Source organism: Neovison vison, chromosome 9, assembly GCF_020171115.1.
Source record: "Neovison vison isolate M4711 chromosome 9, ASM_NN_V1, whole genome shotgun sequence".
Taxonomy (NCBI): Eukaryota; Metazoa; Chordata; class Mammalia; order Carnivora; family Mustelidae; genus Neogale; species Neogale vison.
Window position 1 is genome coordinate 12469253 of NC_058099.1, and position 23689 is coordinate 12492941.

At 46.3% G+C, this 23689-nt stretch overlaps 1 protein-coding gene across 1 annotated transcript in view; it reads left to right on the forward strand.

The window, feature by feature from the left end:
* Window positions 1-982: 982 nt before the first annotated feature.
* Window positions 983-23689, forward strand: part of TTLL11 (tubulin tyrosine ligase like 11) — a 225814-nt gene continuing 203107 nt past the window's right edge. Inside the window, exon 1 of the mRNA XM_044264981.1 lies at window positions 983-1506. Coding sequence (XP_044120916.1) covers window positions 1051-1506 — 456 coding nt within the window. The 5' untranslated portion in view covers window positions 983-1050. The remainder of the gene's footprint in view (window positions 1507-23689) is intronic.

The window sequence follows — 23689 nt, forward strand, 5'->3', positions numbered from 1 at the left end:
ACCGTGAAGGCATTATGCTGAGTGAAATTAGCCAGACACAGAGGGACAAATATTCTATGATTCCACTTGTATGTAATGAGGTCCCTGGAGGAGTCAAATTCATGGAGAGAAAGTGGTGGTTACCAGGAGCTGGGGGGAGGAAGGATGGGGAGTTATGGCTTAATGAGTACAGAGTTCCCATTTGGAGAAGGTGAAAAAGCTCCAGAAATGGGTGTTGGTGATGGTTTTTACACACTCATATGAATTCACTTAATGCCATCGAATGGCACGCCTAAAAAAAGGTTAAAATGGCAACTTTTATGTTTATTTTTCCACAATAAAAAAGGGGACATAATAAGAAAAGCGGTGTTAATGCCCTCCACTTGACGGGGGATGCGTAGGGCTTCTCCATCCCATGCGGCGCCGAGAGCAGGGAAAGATGCCTCCCTTCTCCGTCTGGGGCTCTCCCAGGACCAGCAGGTGCTTCTTTCAGCGGATACCTGCTCCCCCAGGGCCTGGACCGGTCCCGGCCAGCATCAGACTGAGGTGCTTCCAGATAGTGGAGTTCCCTCCCCCCAACGAGGTCCTGCCTCCTTCTTCCGAGGTTGTTATTCCAGCGACTGCGTAGCGGGATGGGGGAAAGCGGGCCTCTTGTTTGAGACCCCCCACAGCCCCCGGACTCAGGAGCCCCACAAGTGCCCCAAACCCTAGTAACCTCAATCTCCTCTCTTGCCTCCAAATTCTGCGCCCTTAGATAACCAGCGCCGTCTTCCCGAGCCGGCGGTCCCAGGCGGCTTTCCGCCCTCTTCCAAGATGGCCGCCCGCGCCTCTGTGACAGGCCTGATCACGTGGGTGCCGTCGCCTATGAGGTCGCCGCGGCTCCGGCCGCAATTGTCCCTTCCCGGGCCCCGTCCCGAGGAGGTGCCCGCCCTTGTCAACCAAAGCCTGAGCGATCATGGCAACGGGCTCTGGCGGGGAGCGCGTGGCCGCGGCGGCAGTTTGGTCGCGGGCCGGGACGGCCGAGCGGCGGCGGCGGCGGTGGCACTGGCGCTGGTACCGGCCCTGAGCGCCATGCAGCGGGGCAGCTCCGAGAGGGAGTTGGCGGCCGGCTGGGAGGCGGAGGCGGAGGCGGTGGCCGTGGCCGAAGCGCCGGCGGCGGCGGCGGTGGCGGCAGCGGCGGAGCCGGTCGGCGTGGACTCGGGCGCGGCCGGGGAGCCGGAGCGCCAGGCGCCGGAGGAGCAGTCCAAGGAGCGCGCCCGGGCGCAGCCCCGCGCGGCCGAGGAAGGGGACGCCCTGGTGACCCCGCGGCCGCCGCCCACGCTGCCCCTGGCGAAGCCGCAGCCGGCTCGGGTGCTGGCCCTCTGCCCGCACCGGAAGCCCCGGAGCAAGGGCCGGGGCTGCCGGCGGAGCTCGGGCCGCTCGGCGGACGAATACTGCTCCCAGCGGCCGGTCACCGTGGACAGCTCCAAGGCCAGGACCTCCCTGGACGCCCTGAAGATCAGCATCCGCCAGCTCAGGTGGAAGGAGGTGAGGCGCGGCCCGGTTCGTGGGCACGGGGGGAGGGTGGACTGTTCGTCCCCAGAGGACCCGTCACGGCCCAGGGCTAAGGGCTGAGGGCTGAGGGCTGAGCTCCTGTTGAGCACCAGGCTCCCAAGTGCTCATCCTTCAAGGCCTAGCCGCCAAAGTCCCTTCCTCCCGAAGACTTGAAGCCCGCTCCGGGTCAAGTTAGTCACTCCTTCCCCTGGCTCCCCCAACACTACAGCTCTGGCTTCTAGCCATCAGCGCTCACCCGCCCCAGACGCCAGCACTCCCCTACATTGTAGATCTTAGCTTCTGTGTCTGTCTCCTCCACCAGCTTTGGGTCTTCGGGGCCCGGGACCCTCTCTGTCACTTCATTCTCGTTCTCATGGTACAGCACTTCCTGTGCGGCGGTTGAGGAGTTGGTACTTTGGAGGCAGACAGACTTAGGGTCTCAGCACACCCTGCCACTTAGGTATGTGACTTCGAGGAGCACGTTGTTTCACCTCTTAAGCCTGTTTCCTTCCTGTAAAGTGAAGCTAATAATCTGTCTCCTATCAGCGTTAGAGGACTCTGCTTATTGTAGCGTGGCACAAGTGTGCGGTAAATGGTAACTCATCCCACCACCTTCTCCGCTCCCTCTTCCTCCATCGCTGTCACCGCCACCAGCATCATCATCAGGGCAGGACTTGGCATATAGTGCGTGTCAGTAAGTGGTGGATGCACGGGTGAGTGAAGGGATGGGTTATTCATCCCTGAACCCATTTTAGACCTGGCGGGGGCTGGGATGCAGCCCCAGTGACACAGAGGGGTGCCTGTTGCAGTTGGCTGACTGGGTACAGCCATTTGACTTAATTTTCAGCTTCTAAGGCTATTTAACAGGGTCCCAGGAGTGGCGGATTGTAATTTAGGGGAGGCAAGTCTGGAGACTTAGACTCAGATGGTCTGCTGATGGAATGGGAATCTTCAGCAGGCAACATGAAGATTCGGGTACTTAGCTCTATGCTTGGCTTATGGCAGACATTCAGGAATGGTTTTATGAAGTTGGAACACACAGAGAGATGGCCACAGAAAGTATCGATGAGGTCAGAAGGTTGGCGTCCCAACAGGAAGGAGTCATGTAGTTTGGAGGGGAGTCAAGATTCAGGTGGGAAAGGGTTAGCCATTGGGGGCATCTGACTTCCCATTCCCTGCTCTACTAGTGTCAGGGTCCCCAGGCTTGGGGCTGGGGTTTCAGAGGACTTTCATGCCTAGGAAACTTGCAAGGAGGGCTCCCTGTTCTGGGCAGGATCCCAGGTCTGGGCCAGAAATAAGAGGGCCAGAACAACATGGAATTGGAGAACTTGTCAATGCCGTAGTCTTAATGAAAAAAGAATCCAGGGACTGAAACCAGGCCACAAGAACCAGGCGAGGCTGAGCGGCCCCACTTAGCTTAGCCCTGTGGGAGAGAGAGACATGAAGCTGACTAGATCTTGAGAGATGCAGCCAGAAGGACTCAGAAACCAGCAGGCATACATGCCAGGTTCATGCACTCAGTCTGTGAGTGTTTGCCATGGATGCTGGACCCTGGGAATCAAGGACCCTTAAGATGTAACCTCTGCCTCCAGGACATTATAGTTCAGTAGGGATAAAACACAAGTAGAAAAATCCATTGCAGTGATTATAGCGTTTTTGCTCCTGCTTCCTGAAATGCTCTTTTCCCAATTATTTGCATGGCTCACTCTGTCACTTTCCATGTCAGGGCAAATGCCACCTCCTCAGAGAAGCCTTCCCCTGTGATCCCTCCTCCAACCCTTACTCTTCTTTATTACAAACTCTACTCAACACTATATCGTGTGTTGTTGTTTATTATCTGTTTCCATCATTAGAATGTAAGCTCCATGCGGGCAGGGGCTTTGTTTTATTTATTGCTGTATCCTCAGGTGCTTGGCGCATAGTCGGTGTTCAATAAATACTTGTTGAATGGATGAACACATGATGTGATGCGTGTCTCCCTGTCCCTCCTTAGAGCTGTAGGTGCTGGGGGAGAAGAGGAAGGCCATACCAAGAAGAGCTCCCTGGAGGAGAGAGATGTAAGCTGAGTTCTGAGTGCCAAAAAGGAGCGGGGAGTTAGGGAGGGGCTGTGGACTTTGGATCTCTGGTAGAGGGCATAGTATAGGCCTAGCTGAGGCACATTTGGGACTTTGCATCTAGTTCAGTATGGTGGGATGTGCATGTTTAATGGTCTTTCCGTTTATCGACTCTGCTTGTTTGGCAAGTGAGTTCAGCTCTTTAGGCCTCTTCGTCTGCCTGTCTATCAAATGGGGATAAGTTGGGCGAGGTAAGTGGTTCCTGGGCTCTCCTATGACAGCCACATAATGGTCATGTTCATCTACACGAGGCCCTTGCACGGGTGGACCCTGTGTAGGGGGCAGTTTCCAGGCACCACCTGTAACTGCCCCCTCCACCCCAACCCTGCCTTTCCCTTCTCACTCAGAGAGACACTGGCTTGCAGGTAGAGTTGCTCCTTCTGGTAGATTTTAAAACAAATTCACTCACCACAATAGGACTTTCCTATTCGACGTGTGATTATTCACTTAATGTCCCTCTTCCCTATGAGTCTGTGAGGTCCTGGTCCTCCTGGGAGGGGGGGAGTGGTGTCTGACTTGGCACACGTTGTAGATGTTTGATGAATATTCACCAAATGATGCTACTTGTCTCGAGCTCATATTTCATCCTGATACCCTAGAATGTGGAGTTTCCAAAGTACTGGAGTCGGTAAACTTTAAGTTCCTTCCAGCTTTAAGCTATGACGATGGTATTTTTAGTACCTACTGTAAAATTGACTGTCTGACTAGTAATGTACATAAAGCTGGTACTAACGAAGTACAGACACTACTTCTCTAGGCCTCCGTTTCCCCATTTGTTACAGGGGTGATGGTGGACAAGATCACCTGTAACATTCAGCACTGATGTTCTAGGAGCAGACATATCTCCACCGGGAGCTGGGACGTGAGGGATTGAACGGCATCCCTTGGATGCTGGGCTGTAGCTGTGGGATTTGGGACACCCACCCAGCTGGCTGGCTTTGGCAGGGGTGAGCGGGCAGTCCAGGTAGGAAATAAGATCATGAACACCAACCAGGGTAAAGATATCTCCTTCGTGAGTGTACAGTGAGGGGCCACAGCACACGGTCCACTTAGCACGGCATCACGTAGCCAGCGTGTGAATTCAACGTTTGCCTGGTTACAGGACACGGTCTCCCTTCCTCCTTCACTTTTCTTTATTACACATTTAACAACAATGATTGTGGATGTCAGCGACTATGATGACCCCTTACATAACTCTTAGCCTGCACCAGGTACTCTTCTAAGTGCTTAATGTATCTACAGTGATCTGATTTTCCCAACACCCAATGAAGTGCCTCATTGTCTCTATTTTTCGGAAGAGGAAGTTGAAGTACACAGAGGGTAACTTATCCAAGGTCATGTGGCTGATCAGTGGCGGAGCTAGCATTCGAAACAGACACTCCTTTGGAACCTAGCCTTCAGTTCTGGACACTTCTTTCTGTTTCCTACTGGCTCTCTGTCTGCAGACCCTGGGTTGGAGTTACAGATCTAGATGTGAATGGGAATCACTCCTTGCCCTCCAGCAGCAGGAACAGACATGCACACAATGGCAGTCCAGTCTGGTGTTGAATGGGGGTAAAGGCCGTTCCACACAGAGTAGGAAAAAAGGCAAGGAGCACGGATCAGCTTTCGTGTGCAGAATGGGAAGATAGCAGCATAGAGAGCATGTGGGAGAGCGGGAGGGATGAAGAAGGAGCCAGATCACGGAGGACGTTGGAGGCCACACCAAGAGGCTTGTGCTTCTGCCTGAATATGGTTACAGGATCTTTGCCATATATAGACTCAGCTTCTCTTGCCCACTCTCTCAGCCCCACGCCAACTCTCTGATGACTCTGTTTTCAGTTCTAGCCAGTCTGGTCAGGTCTGATCCAACTGTGTCTGCAATGTTGAATTTGCCTCTCAAAGGAGAAGTCACAAACGTTAGCTCTGTGAACTTAATAGATAAGGCGAGAGTTTATTTGAGAATAGCTAAATCAGGTTTATGGAGTCACTATTGAAGCTGCCACATGAAAGAGACAGATGGTTCCTGGCTCATGGTGGATGCTCAGTAAATATTTGGGGACTTGTGTGGTCCTCTTCCAATTGTGTGAGTCTCTCTCCCCATCCCCTGTGTATCCTTCTGTGGTTTTGACACCATCAGTAAAGAAACCTTAAGGGAAAGACACCAAGGAGAGCAGATGCCACTGTTGTTACGAGCTGCCCTCCCTGGAGATGTAGGTTGTGTATATGTACGCAGTGGTGCCATGGACACCGGTTCGCTGATGGGAACGAGGGCGCTGAGAGATTCCACAGAAGGATCTTTGTTGACAATAGCTTGCGTAAGCACCTGTCCTAAGATCTATTACAGTGGGAGCTCTTTTTTTCAGAGACCCCCAAATCATGAGTTGTTTTCTGAACCTTATCCAACCTTCCTTCGAATATGTACACACTAATTATATTGTCCTATTTATAACTTATAGAATATTACTGTTTATTAAACATCGGTTACTGTTTACGAAATATCTGTTATGTGCCAGGTATTGTGCTGAGTGTCTTATGTTCATTAAAAATTGTATCAGACATTTACTGTGGATTGTTTTATGTAATCCTCACAGCAAACCCCCAAAGTAGATCCTATTATCACTTCCAAATTACAGATGAGGAAACTGAGGCTTAGGAAGAGGTTGGTGCAGGGCTAGCCCAAGGCCACAGGTAACAAGTGGCAAAACCATCTAGGGCCTGTGCCTGGAACTGGTGAATAATCCTACGCTGTCTTCTTTGCTAATCCTTGGCTAAAATCCACCCTACCGGGGGTTACTCTATTATTATTAGTCCCCGATAATGCCTGAAGACACTGAGGTGGGCACAGCAACTAAGAAGGAGAGTCAGGGTTCAAACAGTGGTCTGTCTTGTTCCAAAGCACACTTGTCAGTGTGTTTTATAATTCTCCACTCGTTAACCCTCCCATTTGTCTGACTCATAACTCTCAAATGACAGTGGAGTCGCTCAGATCCAGGAGAGCAGTATTGCAAGTAGGACTTAAAATAAAACACGTTGACATCTATCTTTGGTGCCTGCACCTTCCAAATCCTGTCTGTTGCTGCCCACAGACTGAGAAGCAACTTGGGTGCCGTTTGACTAGCTGAGTAGCCTGTCTCCTCTGTGGAATGTGATCCTGCTCTATGAATCACTGCATCTCATTCCTTCTGGAAGAAGGTGGGGTATAAAATGAAAAACTGGAGAGTTAAATCTTACCTCTCTTTCTCATCTCCAGGATGGTCATTGCAATTTACATTCCATTTTTTGAAAACAGCATTGCATGTAAGAACGGTTTATATCCCATTCATCACATGCTCTCCTTTCAACAGACATGCAGTTTTTCCTTTGCCTGTTGAGCTTGTCAGGCCATAAAAATCACTTCTCACTAGCTGCTGTTTGAACAACATGGTATGCGCAATAGCTTCACAAATCTACACTAACACCTCAAACAGTCCTTCAAAGAACAAGTTCTAGAGGCTCATGTTCAAGTTCAATGACTAGTACAAATTCAAATTCTGGGTTTGTTTTTTTTTTTAGCTGATAATTGCTAGAGCTGTTTCCCATGTTATGTAAAAGTACCCTCTGTTGTAAATAGCCTCAATTTTGATAGCCTTCTGAATTCTGGGTTTGTATCAGCAGACGTTGACTGCAAAAATTTAATCATACGTATCCTTTTTCTTTTAATTCTATTCTTTGGAAAGGACATATTATCGTAGTAACTGCCCACTCGTTGAATGCCTTCTCTAGAGGGAAAGTGTTGTGTCTTGGAGCTAGCATGGGCTTTGGATTCAGACTGTTGAGTTAAAATCCCTGCTACTGGGGCGCCTGGGTGGCTCAGTGGGTTAAGCCTCTGCCTTCAGCTCAGGTCGTGATCTCAGGGTCCTGGGATCAAGCCCCGCATGGGGCTCTCTGCTCAGCAGGAAGCCTGCTTCCCCCTCTCTCTGCCTGACTCTGCCTACTTGTGATCTCTCTCTCTCTCAAATAAATAAACAAAATCTTTTAAAAAATAAATAAATAAAAAATAAAAATAAATAAAATCCCTGCTACTAATGACTAATGTGACCCAACTGATCATGTACTAAATATAGAATCTGAGACTCAATTTCTTGACCTCTAACAAGTCAAGTGACACCTACCTTGCAGAATTTTTGTGAGATTAAATGAGGGAATGTATGTAAATTGCCTTAACTCACACTGTCAGTAGTTAGTAAATGTTAGCCATCTTTCTTCCTTTGAGCAATTACAGACATTGGTTGTTTGACCTACTTTTAAAAATTAGAAAAGAAACTACTGTAGATTTTAGTCTGTGTATATAGGTTACTGGTAAACCAGAACATCTATGACCAGCTCACTGGAATCATTTCATAAATAATTTGAGACCAACTCTGTGCCAGACGATATTTGGGCTTTGGGATATAGCAAATAACAAAGCACACACAGATCTCTGAGGATAAGGAACAGTTACATTTTAAATGAATGTCAATGTGATGTAGTCTAGATTTAAAATTTTTAAAATAACACAGACTTAAACTTTTTGAACCAATTATACTTTGAAGGCTTTGTGAATTTAACTGAAAAATTTAAAGGCTCCATTTTGAACCTGGTGCCTTCCTCATACTTTGGTGTATTAATTATCAAATACATCACTGTGGGGAGCTTATTGTAGCTATTTGAGTTCACAGGGAGGACTGAGGTTGTGTGTATGAATGTACCCATTAGCTGGGTGGAGGAGACTTCTTGGGTTGATCTCTTTACTCCTGTCATCCCTACAGTCCTCCCCACGGACTCTGGGAAGACCGTAGCCAGACACGGGTTTGAGTCTTGACTCTGTGACCCTGGACAGACAACTTGCCTTCCCCTCTCTGAGCCAAAGGTTCTTCATCTCTAGGAATGAGCATCCCATATTTGGTAGGATTGTAATGAGGGTTAAATCAGAAAATCTTTAAAGTGCCTGGGTTTCCAGTAGGAGTACCTGTTTGGCTTTCCCTCCAGTGAATTTCTGTGACATCTTCATTAAGTTTTATAACAAAAACTTGGAGGTGTGAACAGGCAAATAATCTTGCTTGCCCTTTCATTAGTTTTGAACTCCTCCCTTCCCGTGGTTGCTGCGCTGCTGCCAAGTTAGGGCCCTCAGATGCCTCTGCAAAGATTAGTGTTTGGTGGAGAGCAGTCATCATGCTTCTCCATCCCAGATGGACTCAAATCTCTCCTTTCACGTCACGTAAGTCGTGCCTTGCTGTAACAGCTGCCTTGGCTGCCATTTGTGTGCGTGTTTTTTCCCTGGGTGTGTTTGAACCATTATCTAGTAATTTTTAGAAATGTCTTTGTACGTCCTAGTAGGCAGTTCTGATGACTCTTTCTCTAGCCCCATCTGCTTCTCTTGTCATCTGAATAAAACCTCCTCATTCTTCATGGAGCTGGAAGAACAGGGCAGTTTTCCTCCTGTGCCCATCATCCCTATTCGTTAGACTGTCACTTTTCCAAAAAGTCCTTCTGTCCATCTTCCCAGAACTCTTATGTAGGACAGTTTTCCTATTTTGTTCTTTATGCTCATAGGGAGATTTTATTTCTCTTTGTGTCAGAACTGTTGTTTATTGGGATCTAAGAAAGCAACAGTGGTCATTTTTCTGGACATCTAAGATTATTTATAAATAAGTTTGTTCAACCTCCAAAAACAATGTGTGGTTATAAAAAATATATACAGATCTCAAACCTCCACTCCTCACCCCATCCCCTTCCTTCTAACTCTTCTCCTTAAAGATCCAGTTCGGTATGGATCTTTCCAGAATTTTTTCTTATTCCTGCATGTGTCAGGATAACTAAAATTGTGCTCTAGTAATAAGCAACCACAATGTATCAGTGGCTTGATAACAACAGAAGTTTATTTCTTGCTCACACTCAGGGATTCAGTGCAGGTTGGTGGAGAGGGAGGCTTTCCGCATTTTGGTTATTCAGAGCCCTGTGCTTCCAGCTCGACGCCTGCTTCTCTGAGTCACCGAGGGGAAGAGAATGTGCACACTGTGTAAGACTTTTTCCCCAGAAGTGGCCGTGCTCACCTATCACTCAGCACAGCGTTACATGGCATGGCTAACTTCCCAGGGCTTGGGGATGCGCGGTCCTACCATGATGGCATAAATAGGATAATCAGAATATCCGGTGAGCGGTGCTAATGACCATCACAAAAGGAATCATATGTAGAGATGCAAGACTTACATATAGAATATATAAATTTAAACACACATTATTTTAAATGCTGCAGTCAAACAATATGTATAGTGTTTGGCAACTGCTTTTTTAGCAGGGACATCTTTCTCTGTTAGTAAGTGTAGGTTCATTTCATGTTAATAACAATCTAATAGTCCATTTTATGGATATACCATCATAAAATTTATTGATGGATATTGTGACCCACTTTTCCCTTGCAATTACAAAGAAAGGCACAGGGGACGTTGCTGTTTAGACAATTTAAGTGTTTATTTGTACAAATACTTCCGTAGGATAAATTCCTAGGAGTTGTTGGGTCAGACGGTGTATGCACTTTGTGTTTTGATGGTTACCGTCAAATGCCACCAGCAACGTTGAGAGTGCCTGTCTTGTCCTCTCCTGCAATGCCGTCTCCTATTCATCTTCTAAATCTGAGCCCAATTGTTGGGTAAAAATGGGGTCTTCTGATTCACATTTCTCTACTTGTCAGTGAGGTTGGGTTTTCCGTATACTTACCAGTCTCTTGTACTACTTCCTCTGTGGAATGCCCAAATGTATTCTTTGTTCATTTACCTTCCCAGTCATTTATGTTTCTACTTTGCTTATATTGATGTTTTTCTTATTGGTTTACAAATATTACAGATAATTACATTTGGTCTCATCTGCATGCTAAGCCTTTCCCCTGTTGATTATTTAAACATCTAATAGATAATCATTTGCCTTGCATAATCTACCTTATTCTAATTAAAAATTTTCTCCTTCCTATTCACTAAAAGCAGTCCTTTCTTATTATTGACTTGTTGGCCCAAGAGGGTAGAAAACACACAGAATTCTATCTTCCGATGCCATTAAACTTCTAACGGATTAACAGGCTGTGTGCACAACCTTAGAGTCTTAGATTTCTATGGAGCGAGATGGATTTTTTTCTTTTTCTTAGAGAGGGAAGGGGGAAGGGGCAGAGCAAGAGAGAGGATCTTCAGCAGACTCCACGCCCAGTGCAGCGCCCAATGTGGGGCTTGATCTCAGGACTCTGAGATCGTGACCTGAGCCCAAACCAACTGAACCACCCAGGCACCCCAGAGCTAGACGTTTTATGTGGAGCTTTTACATACATTTATCTAATTGACTTGAACTTTATGCAGTGAGTGTGGTAGACTTCCTTACTTCTGTTTGGTAGGTGTCAGTATGGAATGGAGTTAGATTTGGGTTTGACTTCCCCCCATTTATTAGTTCTGACACAGGGACCATCATACTTGTCTCAGAGGATGCTTGTCCCATTTGAGTAGCATATGTTTGATAGTGTATATAACCTGCATGCCAGAGCCTCCACACAGTAAGTCCTGGTCCGGTTCAGCTTTCCCACCCTTCTGAGGTGTTAGGTGACATACAGCTGAGAATTTGACGCTGGGTCTCCTGGCTCTCGGGCTGGGTCTTGTTCCAGTAACCACACTGCCCATCTAAATTGAGTATGATTTCCCAGCCTGCCTAGAATTGAATAAGACCATTGGAAATTACTTAATTACCTAAGTCATCAGTACAGGACTGGGCTTTGAGCCTGGCTGTTAGTTTCATTTAAAAAGCCCATTGTTTAAAATACTAAAATTTTGGAAAAAAAATTGAAAAAAATTTATAGTCCTACCAGAGATGCAATGACTCTTTTCATTTTGAAGCATTTCATTCCAGCATTTCTTCAGCATAAGTTTCAGCTGATGTGGTTAAGGTCAATGTTTTACAAAGCTGATATAGTGTTACTATGTTACTATTAATGCCCATGTTATAACTTAGTTTCTTATGTTATAAAAACTTTCAGAAATGTCATCTTAATTGTTAAAAAAAAATCTCATCCAGTGAGATTTATTCATTTATTAATTTTGATGTTAGTAATTGTTGAGACTGATTGTTCTCTGAAAAAATTTCTGGAGTCCTTTCCCCTACATTTTAAATTATTTTCTTAAACTTTGCAGAAGTGAAATATTTGGGTGAAAGAACATTTATCTTTTCAGTCTTCTGGAACATATCACTAATTTTCTTTCCAAGAATTGTAGCAGTTTCTACTTAACAGTATATGAGTGTAGCTGCTTTTGAAAGATGTAATGACAAATATTGGAGAGGAGAGTGAACTAGGTGAATCTTTCCTCTATCTTTGCCAAACCTAGTTCTGATCATTTTTCCTAGTTCAGGGCAGGGCATTCTGATAGGGCTGTTTTTGTGTAGCTATTATGTCTAAATTGAAAACAGTCACGTCTTGGGCCACCTGGGTGGCTCAGTTGGTTAAGCAACTGCCTTCGGTTCAGGTCATGATCATGGAGCCCCGGGATCGAGTCCCACGTTGGGCTCCCAGCTCCATGGGGAGTCTGCTTCTCCCTCTGACCTTCTCCTCTGTCATTCTCTCTCTCTCTCTCTCACTCTCTCTCTCTCTCTCAAATAAATAAATAAAATCTTTTTTTTTTCCAATTTATTTATTTTCAGAAAAACATTATTCATTTTTTTTTCACCACACCCAGTGCTCCATGCAAGCCGTGCCCTCTATAATACCCACCACCTGGTACCCCAACCTCCCATCCCCCGCCACTTCAAACCCCTCAGATTGTTTTTCAGAGTCCATAGTCTCTCATGGTTCACCTCCCCTTCCAATTTACCCAAATTCCCTTCTCCTCTCTAACGCCCCTTGTCCTCCATGCTATTTGTTATGCTCCACAAATAAGTGAAACCATATGATAATTGACTCTCTCTGCTTGACTTATTTCACTCAGCATAATCTCTTCCAGTCCCGTCCATGTTGCTACAAAAGTTGGGTATTCATCCTTTCTGATGGAGGCATAATACTCCATAGTGTATATGGACCACATCTTCCTTAACCATTCATCCGTTGAAGGGCATCTTGGTTCTTTCCATAGTTTGGCGACCGTGGCCATTGCTGCTATAAACATTGGGGTACAGATGGCCCTTCTTTTCACGACATCTGTGTCTTTGGGGTAAATACTCAGGAGTGCAATTGCAGGGTCATAGGGAAGCTCTATTTTTAATTTCTTGAGGAATAATAAATAAAATCTTAAAAAAAAAAAAAAGAAAAGAAAACAGCCACATCAGAATGTGGCTTTACCACTTTTAAATTTTCAAGTAATTTACTCAGTGGACATGCTTGATTTTCTCTCTACCTTTGTCCCTTTCCCCACATCTGGCTCCTGGATCTTCTTCCCATGGGTTAAGATTTAAGCATTTCACATACAGTTGGATAATGAAACTGTGGAAAGTTTCAATAGGTTATTTCTTTGTCTTTCAGGTTTTGTCAAAGTATCTCTGATGTGGAAAAAAAGGGACACATTAAAGGTTGTATTAAAATGTCACGTGCCATCGTTAGTCATTTGGGGAATGAAAATCAAAACCCCAGTGAAATATGATTTGTACCTACTAGGATGTCTGAAAAAGCAAATCATCAGTGTTTGTTTTTTTTTTTTAAAGATTTTATTTATTTATTTGACAGACAGAGATCACAAGTAGGCAGAGAGGCAGGCAGAGAGAGAGGAGGAAGCAGGCTCCCTGCTGAGCAGAGCGCCCGATGCGGGACTCGATCCCAGGACCCTGGGATCATGACCTGAGCTGAAGGCAGTGGCTTAACCCACTGAGCCACCCAGGCACCCAAATCATCAGTGCTGATGAGGATGTGGAGAAATTGGGGCCCTCATACGCTCTTGGTGGGAATGTAAAACGGTGCAGGCACTTGACAAACAGTTTGGCAGGTCCTCAAAATGTTAAAGATAGAATTGCTACATTGCAGTTGTTTACTCCTGAGAGAAACGAACGTGTATGTTCACTAAAAAACACTATGCTAAGTTCATAGTAGCATTATCCACAATAGGCGAAAAGCAGAACAACCAAATGTCCATGAGCTGTTGGGTAAACCCGGTGTGGTCGGTCCACATGGTGGAATGTAATTTGGCCCTTAAGAGGAATGCACTGATCCACGCCACAACATGGATGGGCCTTGAGAACATCTTCGGGGGAAGAAGCCAGTTACAGACAACCGCACGTGATGTGATTCCATTGCTATGAAACGCTCAGAATAGAGGAATCTGTATGGAGAAAGTAGGTTAGTGGTTGCCTACGGCTTGGGGAGGCTTTTGGTGGGGGGAGTTGGGAGCGACAGCTGGTACAGGATTTCCCTTTGGGGTGACGGAAATGTCTTAATATCGGTTGTTTGATGGTTGCACAACTCCATGACCGTGCTACACACTTGTTGAGCTGCACACTTGGCATGGGTGAAGTGTGTGGCATGTGAACTGTGTTTCAATAAAGATGTTGAAAAAAGTACACGTGCTTATCCCGTCCTCGTCACTGAACAGTGCTTGGCTCCCAGGTAGCAATTGTAAATATGCCTCAGGAACTCAGGTCAGCCTGGTGCTTCCTGTTGTCGTTCCGCATTGCTGTGTGGCCTGTGACTGGTACGTCGACTCTTTGGACACCACAGGAAGCGGACTCGGTCCTGGAGGTAGAGGGTAGTGGCAGCTGTAACGCCATCCCACACTTTCACTCTAAGAGTGAGTTTTGTTTTTTGCGGGGTAGATTTGAATATTTGCCTCAAGAATAAAGTTCAGACTCCTTAAAAGATCCATGTGAAGACTTCCACGCCTGAGATACAGGGTAGCATGGACTTTGGAACCACCCAGACGCGGGTTTGAAATAACTCACTGTGTAACCATGGGGACATTTTGTCTGGACCTCAGTTTCTTTATTTGTAGAATGGGCGTGATACAATAGTACCTCGTGGAGTTGTTTGTTGCCAGCATTAAAAAATATAATCAATGTATTGTATTCAGTCTATGATATTGGGTATACAGTAAAGACTCAGGTGAATATTTTTGAGTAATATCTGACACTAAACTTATCTATATTTCACACATCCCATGCCTTGAACTTGATCTGCTACTAACACCGCACTGTGGGGGGGTCTCCCGAGCCTTTGTGCTGTGCCGTTCCCCTTTACAGTGGTTATGTTTTCCCTTTTCCTTAGAATGTGCCCTTCCTTTCTTTGGCTGACTCTTACCCATCCTTCAAGGCTCAGCTCATGCCGCCTCTTTTCCATAAGTCTTCCTGACCCCCTCCACTCCCATACACCCTAGTCCAGGCTCAGTACCCTTGCTTACTCACTTATGGTGCTTTACACGAATCTCAATTTCATTAGTTTTTTCAAAGAAGCAACTTTTCGGTTTATTGATAATCTCCATTCTGTTTTTGTCTTCTATGTCATGGCTTTCTGCTCTTCATGATTTCCTTTCTTCTACTTTTGAGGTTTATTATGTTGTTCTATTTCTGACATTAAGTTAGATGCTTCGCCTATCTCTTTTCTAGGAAGACTACAGATTTGGGGCACCTTGGTGGCTCAGTCACAGTAGAGCACGAGACTCTTGCTCTTTGGGGGCATGAGTTCAAGCCCCTTCTTGGGCATAAAGTTACCTAAAAACAAAACAAAACAAAACAAAAAACCAAAAAACCCAAAAAACAAACAAACAACTACAAACTTACCTCTAAGTACCACTTTGGCTGTACCCACAGTTTTGGTATGTAGCATTTAAAAAAAAAAAATCACCTTTTAGTTCTATGTAGTTTACATTTTTGTGAAGATTTTTTCTTTGGCCTGTGAGTTATTTAGCTTTGTGGTTTTTTAAGGGTTTCTAAACTTATGAGATTATTTCTCTTATCTTTTTATTATTAATTTCTATCTTAATAACATGGTGGCTAAAGGATGTTCTTTCTTTCCTTTCTTTCTCTTGTTCTCTCTCCTTACTTGTTTTTTTCTGTTTTCCAGCTTTTGGCTTTATAGCCTTATAAATGGTCATGTTCTATTTGTTTTTGAAAAGAATCCATATCCTCTAGCTATTGAATGCAGTATTTTACATATGTATATCAGATTAGATTGTGGATTGCATTATACAAATTTTATAGCCCTGTTAATTTTGTCTGACCATGAAAGAGTTTTATTAGTGTTTCCCTCTATGATTATGGATTTCATATATTTTTTAATTGACTTTTCCTTTTCCCATTTCCCCCTGTACTAGTCTGGAAGTTATACATCTTATTTTTTTTCTTCTAGTGGTAACCCTAGAAAATTTAATATGTGTATAACTAACTTCACAAAGTCTAAAGTTAGTATCTTTACTCTCCTCTTAACAACATTAGGATCTTAGGATATTTCGCTTTGGTCACATCCCTCCTGACTTACCTGCTTTTGTTGTCCAATGTATTAGTTCTCTCTTACTTTATCCTTTTTTTGAAATTTACAAATTAGACATTATTATTAGTTTCTACAAAGCCTTGGTATATTTTAGATTTGCCCATGTTTGCCATTTGCTTTGTTTATTACACCTCACAACTCAGGCTTTCCTTCTAGGATCGTTTTCTCTCTCCTGAAAGTACTCTTTTAGAAGTTCCTTTGGCAAGGGGCTATTTGTAATAAACTCTGTCAGTTTCTCTTTGTCCAAAATTACCTTCCTTTTGCCTTCATTCTTGAAAGATAGTGTTGCTGCACATATAGTGCTAAGGTGGTATTATGTGATCTCAGCACTTTGAGAACATGCCACAGTTTACTCACTTCTATTTTTACTACTGAGAGGTCAGTTCTCCATTGGCTTTTTTTCTTTTGCTGGTGAAGTGCCTTTTTTTCCTTCGGGCTGCTTTTAAAATCTTTTCTTTGTCTTTGATGTTGTCCGTGTCATTATGACTTCCTGGGTGAGCGTTTCTTTCTATTTATTCTGCTTGAGATTTGTTGGGACTCTTGTCTCTGAGGTTTGCTGTCCTTTATCAATTCTGGAAAATTCTCATCTGTTTTCTCCTTCAATATTGTCTCTTACCCATTGTTTCGCTTCTCTCTTTCTGGGATTCTGATTTAGATATTTCTAGATCTTTCTTTTTTGACAGTAAGCTCATGTTCCTTGGGACTTTAATCTCCGATAATTCTCTGAGACATGAATTTAAAGTGAAGATTTTTATCTTGTGCCAGTGGCTCAGAGGGCTCCATTAACCTAGAGCACTGAAAACTAAATTTTTGATCTTAGGCTTTTAAGATTATAGGCACAGTATAAATTTTGACTCCAGACTTGCACGTGTTATGGTTAGGCATTCCAAAGGAAGGCTCTTTTCCCCTTCCCTGAAGAGCTTTTCTTCTGGTTCACCCCTGAGGATGTGGCCTTGCAGAGAGCCTGGCTTGATCTGGGAGCTTCTAATCTGATGCTTGCCTTCCAGAGGCACTCAGGGGCCAGACCATTCCCTGTATACAGGGGAAAAGGTGATTTACACCTGCCTTTGAAAAACATCCCTCTGGACAATGGATCAGAGCTCCAGAGTGGAGACAAAGATAAGTTAGGATGCTGTCTTATACCTCAGGAAAGGCGATGCTACCTGGGACAGGATAGGGGTGGGGGTGGGCAAGGCTATTGATTGAGATGGTCTGTCTCTTCCCCTAGTCTGTAGGGTAATCCAGTAGCAGCGAGCTTGTCTTATTCATCTTTGAGTTCTTCAGTGCCTGGCACAGAGAAGACATTTGGCAAATGTTAACTGAATTGAACTGTGTAATCAGTAATGGTTCTTGTGCTGTGTTTTTGGACTACCTTCAAAGAGACTATTTTCTTTAAAGGGAAGTGACATAAAGGGATTCCAGGCGGTGAACTCACCCTGTCGCTGGCATTGCAAAGCTCAAGCCAGAAATAGAGAACCAGCTGTTTGTAAGCCCATGTGAGTCTTCAGTTTTGGCTGGGTTTACTTTCCATGATAACAGAGCTTTCTTTAGCCTGTGCACTTGTTCCTTTCTTAAGGAACCTCGGGTCTATTTGAAGGCCTTGCCATCTTACTGGATTTTATGACACTTTCTCAGAAATTACTAAACTTTATGACTGTCTAGACAGTTTGCAAAGATGTTCCTTTAATGGTTTGTGATAGCTGTGAAAACTTCTTACTCTTAAGACTTCTCAGAAAAGGGGTGCCTGGGTGGCTCAGTGGGTTAGAGCCTCTGCCTTCAGCTCAGTTCAGGTCATGATCCCAGGGTTGTGTGATCGAGTCCCACGTCGGGCTCTCTGCTCAGCAGGGGGCCTGCTTCCTCCTCTCTATCTCTGCCTGCCTCTCTGCCTACTTGTATCTCTGTCAAATAAATAAACAAAATCTTAAAAAAAAAAAAAAGACTTATCAGAAAAAATATTCTGTGTCTAGGGAACAGAGAGAGAGGAGAATGGTCCCCTCTGGGTGACAGGTTAATGAGCTTCAGCTGGTCACTGAGGAGGGTTGTTTAAGATTTATGCAATACTATTCCATTAGAATGTGCAGACGTATTTCTAGGAAGTACAGTGAAATAGAGTGCACATACATGATTTTAAATCCTGTGGCCTTGAAGTTTTCCATTATTCATTCAACAAATACATGTTGTATGTCCACCATGCCCCAAGGCCTGTTCAAGGCAGTGGCAACAGAGACACAATTAGGGGTGCTTGGGTGGCTTAGTTGGTTAAATGTCTGACTCTTGATCTCAGCTCAGGTCTTGATCTCACGATCATGAGTTCAAGCCCTATCGTGGGCCCCCTGCTGGGTGTAGAGCCTACTTAAAAAATGGTGGAGGGGCGCATCTGGCTGGCTTAATCTGTTGAGTATCAGACTCTTGATTTCCGCTCAGGTCATGATCTCAGGGTTGTGAGATCGGGCCCGTGTTGAGTGCTCGCTTGTGCTCTAAAAAAAGAAAGACACAACTAGACACCATCCTTGTCCTTGAACAGGGCCGCTACTGGCCTATACCATCCTTTTGTGTGAATGAGAACAAGGTGCCCCCTCCTCAAGGAAAAAAATATTAAATTAGTCAATATATTAATTACATCTCAATAATGAATTTGTTAAAGCAAGTAGATTATTGATGATAAATGAGTATTAGTTACTAGATAATATTTACATGGTATTATAATGAAATCCTTATTGATTTCAACTTAAAATTCAGAAATATACTGGCATAAGAAACAAACACCAGCTGAATTGAACTACAATATGGTTTTACTACTGCATTAATACCAATGAGGAATTTTTCAAAAAAAATGAAAAGTACTCATCAATTATACGTCAGTTATAAAAGCAGATCTGATTTAGAAACATAGTCTGTTTTAGATGTTATTAGATCAACAGTCTTTTGGGGCACTTGGGTGGCTCAGTCGGTTAAGCGGCTGTCTTCAGCTTGGGTCATGATCCCAAGGTCCTGGGATCAAACCCAGCATTGGGCTCCCTGCTTAGCGGGGGGTCTGCTTCTCCCTCTTCCTCTGCTGCTCCCCCTGCTTGTAATCTCTCTGTGTCAAATAAATAAATCAATAAAATCTTAAAAAAAATCAACAGTCTTTTGATAATCTGATTTGTCAAAGGGGAACAATACATATTTTCTTGTTAAAACAAGACACTTGAGTACCATTTGCCAGGAGATTCTCATCATAAATATAAAATTCCCAAATAAAATCATCTGATGTTTATTTACTGAACCAGAATACTTTTGAATTCCCAGTTTAGATCAGTAAGTATTTTTCCTATGGTAACATGTAAATATTATATAATAACTAATACTTGTATGAATAAGTCATTTGTTATAGAGTAATAAATATAAATATATGGATTATAAATATATGGAAAGTGTTCAAAATACAGAAGATACCTGCGTGTGACCAGCTTCATAGCATCCTTGTGCATGACCTAAAGGAAACCACCGGTGGTGGCCTTGGGGACCCCCATCTCAGGGGAACAGACACAGCCGATGAGTCCAGTGTGAGATGCTAAGCGTTCTGTTAACAGTTATGTAGGAAGTGTGGCAGAGACTGAGGGAAGGGAAATGAGGTCAACCTGCAGGTTTTGGCAAAAGCTTGTGTGTCAGAGGCACTCAGGGAAATAAGAGTCAATCTTTTTGACATACTTTGGTTGTTAAGTAGCCGCTAATCCTCCTTTCTGGGTTCCGGCTACTTTCTGAGTAAATGAGATGGCGGGTTTCCAGATTGGTGAGGTGTTGCTATTTTGGATAGTCTGTGTTGATCTTCTCTCCTGCCCCCCACATCTGTCCTCCTCTGTCCTCAGGCCTCTTCCGTCACAGCGCGAGTCAGCATCACTGTCACGGCTTGCTTCATTTTCTCTTTTTCCCACCAGATTTTCAGTTCACCTAGTGCAAGGACCACACAGGTCTTGGTGGCGATTGTTTATTATCAGATCGTCACCCTCCAGCCCACAAGGCCTGGCTCCCTAGGGAGCAGGCTCTTCACAGCCATTGACTGAAATGACTTTTTCATTCATTCCTCAGACATTGCACTGTGGACTCCACTAGGCGAACAAGGAAATGCCTCCCATGGGTCCCTCCCCGCAGGAAGCTCACTCTCTAGTTATGACAGCTCCCTGCACGAGGAGGAGCTTGGCCGCGCTCAGGGGAGCCTCCTAGGGAGGAAGACAGGGCTGAGCAAGGGTTCCAGTGTTCACACTCGGCGCAGCAAGCCAAGACAGGGCGGCGAGCCGGCACACAGGGAACTTAGGGGGGACTGCAGACCTTGTCCTGCAGCTGCGACATCGAATTTGAGGAGGGGACAGTGAGGGATGATGCCACCTGCCCAAGAGGTGGGCAGAGGCCAAGACATGAAGGTCCCAACTGCAGAGTGAGAGCTCTGTGGATCCCCTGGGTGGTTGTAAACAGGTGTGCATGCATGTGTGTGTGTGTGTGTGTGTGTGACAGAAATCACCTCCGTATGTTGGAAAGATCCCTCTGACTGTGATGTGCAAGGTGTATGAAGGGCTTGGAGGCGGGCTGAACCAGAAGTAGGGAAAGCCTCCTTGAGGGCAGGGAGAGTGGCTTCCCGGTCAGTTTGTGGCGTGTGGCATGTGGCAAGTGCTCGGAGGTGGTACTTGGTAACCGAGTCCAGCTGCAGAAACCAGCAGGGTAGGACCACAGACCCTCTTTGCAGAAGGGCGGCAGAGTCACTCCTGTCACTTAACAGAGCTGCCCAGCCACCCTCTGAGGCAAGGAGGCTACATCCCTTTGCTCTACAGATGAGGTAACTGAGGTTGGGCTGGCCAGAGGACTCAAACTCAGGTCTCTGTCAAGGCCAAGTCAAGTGTACTCTCCTCCCTCTGTCCCATGGTGGGGGGAGGAGTGGGAGCCACGCCAGGGAGAACTGGCTGGCTGGTGTCACTTATTCCCAGGGACCACTGTCTTCCTTTCTGGTGAGGGAGGGGCCTCTGCCTTCCAGCTCTGGAGTCCCCCAGGCAGTGGTGCCCCCTTCCCCGAGTCTCCTTCCTGGCAGAAGGAATGACGGCCCAGGGGGTGGCTGAAAGCTGTCTTCACAAAGCAGCGGGGAGAGATTAGTGGGCCCCTGGCGCTCTCATACGTGGGTATCACGCTGCTATTTAATAAAGGCCTCAGTGCCTGAAGGGCCATTAAGTAACCAATGATATATTTCAACCTCATTGAGGAGGAAGAGGGCAGAGTTAAGTCAAATTCAGACCAAGTGGAAATAAAAGAATAAAAAGGCTCCTCCCGAGGGGAAAAAGAAGGGAACAGGGCAGTCAGGGTCAGCTCTGAGCCAGACTCTGGTTAGGAGCTTGGGCATGGGGACTGCTGACCAGTAGAGATGGTGCTGTGTGTTTGGTAGGTGAGGAAGAAAATGGAATGTAGGGGACACCAGCCACAGAGAGGTGGAGCCAGAGTCTCAACGCTGGGCCTGACCTCATGCTGCTGGCTCCTTCCCCTGCACCGAGCTGCCTCCCCTGTGCAGTCTCTTCTTGCCACCAGACACACAGGGATTGATCTTTGTGCAAAAGATGAATGGCAGGGAAGTCAGCAACCTGTGCCAGTTCCGATCCTCCACTCCCCAAGGGCAGGAGCCTGTCTCTTTGCCCCTCCACTGGGCTCCGTGATGTGCGGGCCATCCTGGCCCATGCTGAGTGTCACCTGCCTTTCTCCTACCTTCTGGCTGCTTCCCCTTCCATCTCTCCTGTCTTCTCTCCTCTGCCCCTCAGAGACGCTTGTGTGACTCTCCTCGAAGATGGGTTTGACCCCACCCTGAGATCTTTGCTGCTTAGTAATGAGCAAGGTGATGGGGAATCAACTGTGATTCCTCCTCCGGTGCCACATTCAAGAGGAGGTTTTGGAAGACGGCTTCACCTGCAAAAGCCAGTGGGATGAGGCCTCCCTCTGGTGGGGACGAGGCTGTGGGGTGGGTGTCATCACACTCAAAATCCCTACTCCATCCAATCTCCCCTGCTAGCCCTTTAGCCTCACCCCTGCGCTCCCCCACCCCCCACCCCCTTCAGCTGTCTTCTACCCTAACAGCCCAGGTTGGGCAGCTGCCACTACCCTTGTTCCCACTGACCTCTTGGGCTGGAATAGCGTTCATCCCCTCTGCTCCCTGCCCGCTGAACTTGAAGCCCCACTTCAATATCCAGCCAATGTGACCTCTGCCATATGCCTCCTGCCCCCCATGCAGAAGCAGCTGCTTCTTCCTCTGTGTCTTCTTAGCACCTGGTAGGTTCCTCTGTATATATTGCTTTTCATGGGGATAATGATTTGTTTATGGACATTAAACTGTGAGCACGTTGAGGACAGAAGTAGTGAGCGCACGTGTGTGTGTGTGTGTGTTTCTGTGTCTGTATGTCTGTCTGTCTCGTGTCTGGCCTATAGCAGGTATCCAGGGAGGGCCTGTGATCTGGAAGAACGTGAGAACATGTGCCAGTGCCGGCCTCAGCAGCAGAGTGGCAGAGAGACACATTAGTGAGGGAGCAAGTTCAGCCCTGTAGCTCTCCTCTCTCTGTCCTCCTGTTTCTTGCCAGGAAGGGATGCTTTTGTCTGGGGGTTATGCTGCTGAGCCTTCTCTGGGGCCGGCCAGCAGGGGGCTCTCGCCTACCGTCACCTGGGAGAGTGACCGCGCCCTCCCCTTGTCCTTCCTCAGCCCTGCTCCCCATCCCCAGCCTGACCTGTTACCTGACCTGACTGCATAGCTGGCGAGTCGGGAACAAATGCAGACTTGCCATCCGCCGCCGTTTGCTTCGCAGTGTCTCTGACCTGACCTGAGGAGATAGGGCTCACATACCTGAGAAGTCTCCCCACTGCACAGGTAGGGCCTCTCTTAGTCATCACTGTGTTGCCAGGCCTGAAGACAACACCTGGCTCATGCAGGTGCTCGGTGACTCACAGTTCACTCTCATCGAAGGAAACCAGAGCTGGGCAGTAGTGGTAAAAACAGATTTTATTCAGGAACTCTTGCAACAGAGGCAGAGAGGCCTAGGCTGTATTCTGTATACCACTAGGACGGGTGGGGATGTGTAGCCAAGGAGTGGGATGTGGATGAAGGAATGGAAAATCACCAAGAAGAAACCTCGGGGGCAAGGCAGGGTGCTGGCTAGAGCAGTTGGACAGGGTTCTCGCTGCAGCAGGCCAGGAGCATCAGATACCAAAGGTGGGGGATGAGGAATTCGATGAGATACTGAGAGGGATCAGATACTGGGTGGGGGATTCCTGCTGAACTGCTGAGACCGGCGAGGAAGGCCAAAGGTGGAGGCCTGGTTGGGAAGAGCGTTCAGAGGAGCCTGACTAAAGTTTGGTCACCGGGAGGCTTTGTCCCAGCAAGGGACCCTGGAAATGTAGACTCCTGGTGTGTCCAGAAAAAAAAGGAACTGCATTTTGGGAACGGCCTGCAGTCTCTGCCACAGTACAAGCCTAAAGAAGGATTTGGAGTCTGTCAGACCTGCGTGCTAATCCGGGCTTTGCTCCTCGCTAGCTGTGTGGACTAGGAGGCAGTTACTGAACTTGTCCAAACTTTGAGCCCCAGTGTCCTCAGCCGAATAATGGCGATAGTAACCCCCACCTCAGAGGACGG